Below are 11695 nucleotides of genomic sequence, written 5' to 3' on the forward strand. Positions count from 1 at the left end.
GGTCCGTTTTTGAATGACATTTTTACAACTGATTTCTGTATATTTTATATGAAAATGCATACTTATTATTTATAAAGATTAAATAGATTTAAAAGCATTTTTTTTGCTGCTCATTTACAACTGAAAATACGAGTGAAGTGTAGAATGAAATAGATGTCTTCTCATTTCCCCTGCAAGAGGCAGCCTCATCGTTGAATCAAAACGAATAAATTTGGCAGACCGGTGTAAAAATTGACCTAATCTCTATGACTTAAACGTCATTTTAAGTGTTTCCCTTCTCGTGATATTTTCAGGCATGTAGCCTACTCATTGCATTCATTCATTAATAAAGAACCCCCTTTGAAGATTATTCTATGACGTTACCCGGCAGTAGAAGATGGAATCGCGATTCAGACAGTCCCATCTGCTAACTGAAAATATGCCCCCCAAAACGTAAATAAGCTTGACATTTATTTAGTGGAAAATCGCTCATTCATAAAAAGCTCACTGGTAGCGATCATTGTCAGTAACAACGCAAAATGCGATATAGCCCTGTGTGGAGAAGCTGCCCCGGTAAATTGTACTACTACGGTACAGTACTAGTAGACTACTGCGTTCGTCTTGGTAGCGATTGCGTTGGTTGAATTGGATTTAACGTTCCGTTGTACGGTTTAGGCTGAAATTAATTATTTTCATGAACAGATTGACAACGTTTAGGCTGTGGCAATGAAGTTCAGGTTAGTAGTTAGATAGACTTTTGATTTAAGTAAGGGGAGTGCCGAACATGTTCTGTCGCCGTTTGACTTCCTACAGCTGTGTAATGTTTTTGTTGTCGTGTGTCTCGCGTAGGCTACATCGTTTCAGTGAGCAACACTGGTTTGAAACCACAGTTAATGATAATTTCACCAACAAATCGTTTACTAATGTCAGAATAAATCCTACAACGAAAATGTATATGTGAGGAATGTTTATTTTAACGATTGAAAACAGATACATCATAGACCACTGTAGTATGTGTTGCCCGGGCAACACAGGCTAATGTCATGATGCTAATACTTCAGTGAAATAGAAGACTACTGTTTCAGAAAGTAGATGTACTTCCTTAATAATATCAGCTTATATTGTACATTACACATCACAATTGTGTGTCATATCACAAAGTAAAATGAGTAAATAGTTATCACCCTGGCCTCTTTTCTTGTGGCGTTCCTGCAGCTGCCTTGCAGTAAAGCTATAGTTAGCCTAGCTATCCCCCAAGTTAACAGATGCGAAACGAATGTTCTGCCAAAGGTAGTCACGCGTGTTTTCGTGACGTTAGTGACGCAGTGAAGTTAGTAACGTCAGTGACTGTGGCTAGCAAATTAGCCACCGTTAGCTTCACTTTTCGCCACAAAAACTTAACTTAAGCCCAAACCATGCAACGGAACATAAATTCCAATAGAAGCAACTCAATCGCTACCAAGACGAAACGTTTGACACCTACGTTGTCTATGTAGGCCAAATATTGACTGAGTTTTAGGGGGGCAAAAAGAATAATAAAAATAATAATAATAATATATATGTGAGAGAACAAAGGTTATGCTCTCGCCGAAGGCTTGAGCACACCCAATTATAATATATGTGAGAGAACAATGATTGTGCTCTCCGAAGGCATGAGCACACCCAATAAGCTGCGTTTCATTACCCTTTGGACAAGGGCTTAAAGATTGTTAACACTACCCAAATACACTCACCCTCCACTTTATGAGGTACACCTGTTCAATTGCTTGTTAACACGAATAGCTAGTCAGCCAATCACATGGCAGCAACTCAATACATTTAGGCATGTAGACATGGTCAAGACAACTTGCTGAAGTTCAAACTGAGCATCAGAATGGGGAAGAAAGGATTTTAGTGACTCAAATAACCACTTGTTACAACCAAGTTATGCAGAATACCATCAAATACTTATCAAACTACTCCTCACTGATGACAAAAAGCATATCTTATTCTTGGCATGATATTCATACCCATACTCATGTAGAACATATATACAGACCTCAGTGTCTCCAGTTTGCAGAGTGGATTCCCCAGTCCAGCAGAGAGCAGCTTCATGCCTGAATCCCCCAGGTGATTGTTACTCAAGTCCAGCTCTGTAAGCTCTGAGGAGGGGAGAGCTGAGGCCAGCGCTTCACAGCACCGTTCTGAGAGGTTACAGTCATTCAACCTACATGACATAAGGAGAACATGAAACATCATCAGAGTCATACTTTGTACGATGGGATCATAGGATAATCAAACATCACATCACAATATGTCCTAAATTATATCATTATTAAAATTACTTTATACATACAGAGCAGTTTTGGAGTCTTTGACCACTGGCAGCAGCCTCAGAAGACCTTCCTCTGATCTGGAGTATATCTTCAGGTCAAACACGTCCATTGTCTCTTCTGAAGTCAGCAACACAAAGAACAGAGCTGACCTCTGTGTAGATGAGAGCTCCTCACTGGAGAGACTTCCTGAGCTCAGGTACTGTTGGATCTCCTCCACCAAAGAATTGTCATTCAGTTCATTCAGACAGTGGAACAGATTCATGCATCTCTCTGCAGAGTGATTCTCTCTAATCTTCTCCTTGATGTACTTGACTGTTTCCTCATGGCTCTGTGTGATGCTTCCTGTATGAGTCAGTAGGCCTCGTAAGTCAGACTGATTGGACTCCATTGAGAGACCCAGGAAGAAGCGGAGGAAAAGGTCCAGGTGTCCATTCTTACTCTGCAAGGCCTTGTCCACAGCACTCTTGTACACGTCAGATGTGTCTGAGGTGGACTGAGACATCAGATTTTCATTGTTGTTGATGAATGAGAGAAACACAAACACAGCAGCCAGAAACTCCTGAAAGCTCAGATGGACAAAGCAGAACACCTTCTCCTGGAAGACTTTACCATCCTGTCTGAAGATCTGTGTGAACACTCCTGAGTACACTGAGGCATCACGGACATCAATGCCACACTCTGTCAGGTCTTTCTCATAGAAAATCAGGTTGCCTTTGTCCAGCTGGTGAAAGGCCAGTTTTCCCAGTGACAGAATGCTCTTAATGCTCTCTTCATCCCAGTGTGGATCTGTCTCAGTTTTCCCATGATACTTCACCTTCTTCTGTTTGGTCTGTAACACCAGGAAGGCTGTGTACATCTCAGTCAGGGTCTTGGGCATCTTCTCTTTCTTCTCTGTTCTCAGCATGTGCTCCAGGACTGTCACACACATTAGGGAGAAGACTGGAATGTGGCACATGATGTAGAGAGTCCTAGATGTCTTGATGTGTGAGATGATTCTGCTGGCCAGCTTCTTATCACTGCATCTCTTCATGATGTACTCATCCTTCTGTGGGTCATTGAACCCTTGTATTTCTGTCACCAGGTCAATACACCCAGAAGGGATCTGATTGGCTGCTGCAGGTCGAGTGGTGATCCAGATGAGAGCAGAGGGAAGCAGGTTTCCTCGGATCAGGTTGGTCAGCAGCACATCCACTGAGGTGGACTCTGTGACATCACACCAGCTCTTGTTCTTTTCGAAGGCTAAGGGCAGTCGACACTCATCCAGACCGTCAAAGACAAACAGAACGTTGTACTTGTCATAGTTGGAGATTCCTGATTCTCTGGTTTCTGAGAAGAAGTGATGGACAAGTTCCATCAGACTGAACTCTTCTCCATCCAACAGATTCAGCTCTCGAAACGGCAGAGGAAAGATTAACTGGATTTCCTGATTGGCTAGTCCCTCAGCCCAGTCCGTGATGAACTTCTGCACAGAGACAGTTTTTCCGATGCCAGCAACTCCTTTTGTCAGAACAATTCTGATAGGTGTGTCTCGTCCATCTGAGGGTTTAAAGATGTTGTTGCATGTGATGGCTGTCTCTGGTCTTGCTGATTTCCTGGAGGCTGTCTCAATCTGTCTCACCTCATGTTCTTTATTGACCTCTGCACTCTCACCCTCTGTGATGTAGACGTCTGTGTAGATTTTATTGAGAAGTGTTGGGTTTCCTTGTTGAGCTATGACCTCAAAGATAGTCTGAAACTTCTTCTTCAGGTTAGATTTGAGTGTACGTGAGAGTCTATGACAAAAAAGCTCTCCTGAATGACCAAACACAGATGTTATTCTTAACAGGGCTTTAGTTTGCAAGAGAAAGTTACTTAACAGTTCAGAATAGTTTTTCAGATTCTAAATACGGCAGACATTGATGGCTTATACATAAACATGTATTTTCCATCATTGCACTTTGCCAGTTGAAAGTTACTCTGGTTCTCTTAACCTGTATCTTCATCATAAACCATCAATCGGTCAACTAAGACTAAATATGTCTCTTACTTTCCTCCAGAGTGTCAGCCAGCTCCTTGTGGTTCATGTTCCTCAGGACGTGCAGTGTGATCTTCAGAGCTCCCTCTCTGGCACTGCTCTCCTGCTTCTGATATTCAGGGTCCACCACTTCCTGGTCCTCCCTCTGACTCTCTAAGCCTTCTGGGAAATCTGGACTCAGAATCCTCTTCATCCTCTTCAGCTCTTCCTTCACAAACTTGATGACAGTCTCCTCAAGCACCTGAAACAGAGAGGGAAAATATCAGAGGAACCAGGAACTCTATACACAGTAGTACAATCGCATTAAAAGGATTATGTATTGTTTGTACTTTAAATGAACACAAAACTCACTGTGAATATAAAAGACAAGTCGTCATGGTGACTCTGGTCTGACTTCTGTTGATCTCTGTGGACAAGAGATGACATTACTTAAACACATGAACCACATGGGCTAAATATCTAAGACTAAAATACTGAACTGTCTCCATTCATGCATACACACAGACACTCTGTTTAAGAGTGATACAGAGTAAACTATATTCTATATCACTAGATGGCACTGATTTGTTCCTTTCCATGAGGGGGTTTCCTGTTGGACACTAGCTGTCTGAGTAATCAATAATTTCCTTAAACCATACATTTACATTTATTAATTTAGCAGATGCTTTTATCCAAAGCGACTTTCAAGAGAGAGCTTTACTAAAGAGCATAGGTCACTGATCATAACAACAACATTGCGGGTAGCCAAAACATGAAGCATACATTGTGAAAAAACAAAAAAGTGCCAAAGGGAAGAACCATAAGAGATGATAGATAGATAGATAGATACTTTATTAATCCTGTTAGGAAATTCAGGTATCTCTCACAGCTCTCATATTAACAATAATTACAGACAATATGTACAGACAATACGATACAATACAAACAGACAATACAATACAATAAGGTTATGTACAGTGTAGATAAGATGTATAGTGCAAAACAGTGTGGAGTCATATAGTTTTATGACAGCTGGGACAAAGGACCTCGTAAAACGCTCAGTCTGAGAACGTAGGGTGAGGAATGATTTCCTTTACCTGATGTTAGTTTTCTCCAGGAACACAATGACTCTTACTGAGGGACTTGTTGCTCTTGTTGGTTAGTTGTAACTGACTTCTTGTACTTGCTGTGAATTATATTATACTATTGTTGCTTGCTTTTTCTACAGGTACACTCTTGCACATGTTGTTTAATTTGTAACTTGTTTAATTACATCCTCTTATGGTTCTCCCCATTGGCACTTATTTGCTTTTCACAATGTATGCTTCATGTTTGGCTACTCGCAATGTTTTGGGGCGTCTCGTTGTTTATGATCAGTGACCTGTGCTCTTTTGTAAAGCTCTCTCTTGGAAATCGCTTTGGATAAAAGCGCCTGCTACATGAATAAATGTAAATGTTTGACAAATTCCATGGCGCTCCTTTAAATGTTGCAGCTGAAGATGTGTTGGGCATCAGAATCTGTTGAGGTATTTAGGTGCTTTTAGATGCACGTGGACTCTGATCGTATGTTTCATGGCCAGATGGTTTAGTGTTATTGTCTGATGAATGAAATGCAGCAGACAGGTGATGACTTTAGACCCTCTCATAGGTTTGAGCCGATCTGCAGATTGTTATGTGTATTGTCTAATGTTTGTGTGTTAAAGATGGTTGTTTCTGTGTTCAATTGTTTGTTTGTTAATAAATATGTATGGAGAGACATTTACCATTTTATTACGACTGATTCTCAGAATTTCCACCACAGTGTGTTTCAACCAGACACTGAAGAATGACATCAGGGTCCACCTCACACAGGGCTGCATGTTTGCTAGCAGCCTGCTTTAGACACTGCAGCACTCCTCCACCCAGGAGTTTAAGACCTTCTGGTCTCAACCAGTCTAAGTGGGCTGAGCCCCGCCCGGTCTGTGCTCATACCAGGCCTGGTACCTGCAGGGCTTTGACTCTCATGCTGTCTGTGTGTGTGTGCATGGAGGTTATGACTAGGGTGACCATACATTTGTGTATGTGTGTTTGTGTGAATGTGTGTGTAGGGAGGGGGAGGTTATGTTTGTCAGTCACTGATCTCTTTTTATTGCATGTAAAGCTATTATAGAAAAACTCAGTATTGACATTATATGTCAAGTATTTTAAAATGTATAACTACTTAAAAGTTATAACTACCGTATTTTTCGGAAAATAAGGCTTTTTCTATGAACCGCACCCCACTAGAATGGGAGCTTTGTGTTTGTAAATCGGAGTATAAACTGTACTGGAATATAGGCTGCACTTGATACAGGAACAATGATATCAAGCAATGCAAGAGTATAGGCCATCTTACAGCATGCCGTTGTGTAACACACTTCAAAAACAAAAGTAAGTAAGTGCATAATGTATGTTTTCTATTGCCCGGGAATTAACTAATATTTAAATAGCATTCACGAAAAAAGTGTTTTTCTTTTGTTTGTTGTCTAATGTTGTTTTGTTATAAAAATGTGCTATACATATAAGACGCAACACCACAAGAACATTTTTAAATCGGGGTATAAATCGTGGCTTTATTTCCGAAAAATACGGTACCCGGTTAGTTTAGGACTGGTTTAACTGAAGGCTTCCACTAGGAGGAGACGTCTGTGTTCTAAGCTCACATTCAGGTTAGCTGAACTAGCTAGAGCTGGTGTTTGTGTCTACAGGAGGGTATCTCTCCAGGAGCAGGGTTGGAGTGTAAACCTACAGGATGGTATCTCTCAATAGCAGGGTTGGAATATAAACCTACAGGAGGGTATCTCTCAAGGAGCAGGGTTGGAGTGTAAACTTACATGAGGGTATCTGTCAAGGACACAGGGTTGGAATATAAACCTACAGGATGGTATCTCCAGTTATCACTCTGCTCTAGTCTAACCCTAACCCTAGTTCTGCCACCAGAGTGAAGACTTTAGCACCCTATGCTAATAGTGTTACTCTTCCCCTCTACCAACAACTGTTCTACAAGACTATTTTCACAATCACACCTCCTAGCTCACAGTACCTGAGGAAACCTTTGTGAAGACTGAATGACATTTTCAAACTTGCTGAGATTCCTGACCAGTTTTTGTACTTGAAATTTGGAGAAAACTTGAATAAAAATAGACAACAGCAGGTTGTGCTCTGACATGAATAAGAAATGCTGCATTGATTCATATGGGCCCAAATACATTTAAACACTAATCACAAATAAACTATAAGACAAATATATTATAATATAGGAAGGTTGAGTCCCAGTAGAGACAGCTTCTTCACAACATGTCACCTTCATCACATAACATTGAACACCAGCAGAGGTCAGTACATACCCTTCCTCACTAGAAGGTCCTCCTCCATCACTGAACACGATAGGTGCCTCCATAGACCAGTCACTCTTCATGGACACACAGCTGGGTACAGGTGAGGCTGGTCTCTGCTGGATTGGGCTTCAACACAACAGAGACAGACCTTCAGTCTCTCATTTATTCTGACTAATGATGATGTCATGATATCACTGCTGAGCTCTGAGATGGAGAACAGTCATGAACAGTTATGGATTCTCCTCTTACCTCTTAGCTTTGGTGTCCATGTCATGTTCCCCAGAGAGACTCATTTTAGAGGCAGTGCCCTCCTCCTCTCTCTCCCCTGAGAGACTCATTTTAGAGGCAGCGCCCCCCTCCTCTCTCTCCCCTGAGAGACTCATTTTAGAGGCAGCGCCCTGAAACACAGTAATGTTTTGTTGGTTAATTAGTATAATTCTAAAACATGGATTACACTGTTGATACATGGATCTTTTCACATCCAGTAGTAAGGCCAATTGAGTCCCTCTGTGACAACATGTGCAGACTTGCATCTGTCAGAAACGTGATGTTTCCCCAGAGAGACTGGGCTGCTCAGTGAGTAGAGAGACCAGCAACTTGTCTCTGGACACCAGCATGTCATGCAGCTGCACTGTTTCCTGCAAGGCCATCGATACAGGAAGCTCCTTATACAGTATACTGCAGGTTACAACCTCCACATATACTGTAGTTTACAACCTCCACATGTATATATACTGCAGGTTACAACCTCCACATGTATATATACTGTAGGTTACAACCTCCACATGTATATATACTGTAGGTTGCAACCTTTACACTACAACCACCAGGTCACAACCCCCCACTCCACAAGGCAGACCTGGAGGGTACTAAAAAGGATGACTATATCTACCTCTGTATCCAAGTGCAGTTATACTACCTCACTGCTCTGAGTCCAGGATGGTTTACACTCATGAATCCAAACCCTTTGAAAACAAAGACCCTGTTAACAGGGTCTATATACAGTAACATTGATGTGTTTCCAGCTGCTACGGACACTGGGGATCTCAAGGTGCCACGAAGACAGAGATCTGGTACAGGGACCATGAACCAGGATAAGCTGATAGGTCAGATCTGGTACAGGGACCATGAATCAGGATAGACTGGTTAGATCTGGTAGAGGGAGATACAGGTGTTGGTAGTCAGGTGGAGGAGATCTGGAGGGAGATACAGGTGTAGGTAGTCAGGTGGAGGAGAGCTGGAGGGAGATACAGGTGTAGGTAGTCAGGTGGAGGAGAGCTGGAGGGAGATACAGGTGGAGGTAGTCAGGTAGAGGAGAGCTGGAGGGAGATACAGGTGGAGGTAGTCAGGTGGAGGAGAGCTGGAGGGAGATACAGGTGTAGGTAGTCAGGTGGAGGAGAGCTGGAGGGAGATACAGGTGGAGGTAGTCAGGTAGAGGAGAGCTGGAGGGAGATACAGGTGGAGGTAGTCAGGAAGTCTGAGTTGCAAACCAAACAAAGATTCACACAGGATTGTACCAAGTCAAACTCCCCCCTCTTTTTGTCCCACTTTCTGTACATGTGCTCTTTGTCCCTCCACCCCCCTTCCTCTTTCTCTCACTCCCCTTCTTAATCTCTCTCCCTGCCTCCCTTTCTACATTGGAGAGTTTAGTCTGATTCTCGTTTGTCTGGTCTCTCTGCTACATTCCAGTCCTGTGCTGCTACATGGTTTCTATAGAATGTCATGTATGAGGAAATGCATCTGTTTTTCACTTGACGCTCCCAGCAGAAATGTTAGGTGTTCTCAGGAGTTGTGGGTCCCATAACTTAAAGGAATGATGACTAAATGAGATTACATAAACAAATTATGGACAAATCAAATGTACAATGACCCCTAATCATTCCAGAAATATGACTTGTGATCCTCTAACATGATTATCACAGTACTGTGTTCAGTCCTGTAACTCTGGATGTTCCTCGTTCACCTGCAGCCTGCTGTCACGGTGTGAGTGTGGGGGCTGGACCCCAACACAGGGAGAGGCAGGCAAGGCAGGAACAAAACACTAAGTGTTTCTTTTCCTCCAAAAACCTGGGCCAAGAGGAAATACTCACACGTACATAACACAATGTAAACAACAAGGAAGTGACAAAGACTGACCAGGGGAGGAACCATAAATACACACTCGACCAAACTAGACACAGGTGAAACAAACTACGACAAACAAGCAAACTCAAAACCTCACACAGACTCTTAGCAAGACACGGGTGCAGGTAATCACACAGAGACCACAGGGAAACACTAGGGCACATATAAACATGAACACAAGCTGGGGCACGGCCGTGGGTGTGACACCTACATCACCTGCCCTGCCAGAACCCTCCTCTCTCTCTCTGTCCTGTCTCTGATCACCTGCCCTGCCAGAACCCTCCTCTCTCTCTCTGTCCTGTCTCTGATCACCTGCCCTGCCAGAACCCTCCTCTCTCTCTCTGTCCTGTCTCTGATCACCTGCCCTGCCAGAACCCTCCTCTCTCTGTCCTGTCTCTGATCACCTGCCCTGCCAGAACCCTCCTCTCTCTGTCCTGTCTCTGATCAGGGTCTCTCTCATGCTCAGGATACTCTTGCACTGTGCAAATGAAACCTTCACCAATGCACAGAGGAACATGTGGAACAGGTTTACACCTGGGGGTGTATTGAATGAAGGTTTATGTCATTATGGGTTGTCATGGGCTAGCCATCTCTTTGAACCACAATCAAAAGCTGTTAGCACTAGCTCCCCAGTCTATACAAGACCAAAGCACTCTAAATATGATATATACATTTGATATGTTCATTTAAGCCCTTAATTACACAAGTATAGTTTCCTTGTCAACTGTCATAGCCGGTCTCCTTCCCTGGTCCCTGTTAACTGATAACACAGTACACCCTCTTCCTGTCAATCAACACAGGTGGGAGGTCCTTAACCACTGACTGGCTGTGTTGCTAACACCTTTTAGCTTATGATCACATTTACAGACACACTTGACATGTTTAATGGACACAAAACAATGTTATATTGAACAGCCTAGGATCTATGCTGTCAAACAAACACACCTGCAGTATTTGAAAGGATAAGACATCAGACCAGGGTTAGGGATGCTAATTTACTTAATCATAACCTATTCTGGACTGACAGTAAATCATCCACTCTCCACCATGTGAATAAACACCATTCTACTGACCTTTATAAAACTCTGGTTTCACCATCAGCCTCCTCTCTGTGCTCCATCTGGTTCTGTGTGTGTCTGACAGTAATGTACACTAAAATACAGTACATATTTGAATGTGTCACACCCACATACAATCACCACACACACTTGTGTTTGGACCAGTTGATCCTGTTTGGAGTCTCATTACTGGAACTTACTTCTGTAAGGGTGCATGCATGCCCCAAGAGGGTAGAAAGGGGGAGGAGGAGATGGGGAAGAGAGGAGAGGATAGAGGAGGAGAGGGGAGGAGAGCTGAACACTGAATTGAACACCCTGTGGTGTGGGGGGTTTGAGCTGTCAGCATCGGCCTGGTCGTCAGTCTGCCAACGCTGGACACCTGGTCTCCCTGACGGACAACAGCGAGTTCCTGGTCCCTTTCCTCATCCCCCTGCCTGTGATGCTGCGCCGATCACAGTCCCCAGCCCTGTGGCTACCTCTGCTTAAACTGACATTTACCAACTCTGACCCAAGTTGAACACTGGATTTTGGTGTTTCAGCACCCATTGCCACTTCCCTGCTGTATGACTATGTTAAGCCTGTGTTCTGCTCCTCTCTTTCACCAACCGTCTCTGGAGGAGGGGGTCTCTCACTGAATTGGTCCTCCCAAGATGTCTTCCATTTTTCCTCTAGTGAGTTTTTCTGGGAGTTTTTCCTTGTCTTCCTTGAGGGTTTAGGTTGGTTGAGGGGCAGTTGTATGGGCATATGAGAAGCCCTCTGTGACATTGCTTGTAAAGGGCTATACAAATACATTTTGATTAAAAAAAAATATTTTATTATTAGCTTCAACCTGTATTGGCAGCAATCCAGTGTGTAAGTGTGAATAAAAAA

General features: G+C 43.0%; 2 protein-coding genes across 2 annotated transcripts in view; both read right to left on the reverse strand.

Annotated features, from left to right (window-relative positions):
* LOC136942892 (NACHT, LRR and PYD domains-containing protein 12-like) overlaps positions 1–4511 on the reverse strand; it is a 73277-nt gene extending 68766 nt beyond the window's left edge. Inside the window, 3 exon segments of the mRNA XM_067235921.1 lie at positions 2018–2185; positions 2315–4085; positions 4321–4511. Coding sequence (XP_067092022.1) covers positions 2018–2185; positions 2315–4085; positions 4321–4501 — 2120 coding nt within the window. The 5' untranslated portion in view covers positions 4502–4511.
* The window catches only part of LOC136942890 (NLR family CARD domain-containing protein 3-like), a 122700-nt gene extending 111795 nt beyond the window's left edge, over positions 1–10905 (reverse strand). Inside the window, 3 exon segments of the mRNA XM_067235918.1 lie at positions 7653–7769; positions 7893–7951; positions 10841–10905. Of these exon segments, the coding sequence (XP_067092019.1) occupies positions 7653–7769; positions 7893–7936 (161 nt within the window). The 5' untranslated portion in view covers positions 7937–7951; positions 10841–10905.
* Between the last annotated feature and the right edge of the window lie 790 nt (positions 10906–11695).

This window comes from Osmerus mordax, chromosome 5 (assembly GCF_038355195.1).
Source record: "Osmerus mordax isolate fOsmMor3 chromosome 5, fOsmMor3.pri, whole genome shotgun sequence".
In the NCBI taxonomy this organism is placed as follows: domain Eukaryota; kingdom Metazoa; phylum Chordata; class Actinopteri; order Osmeriformes; family Osmeridae; genus Osmerus; species Osmerus mordax.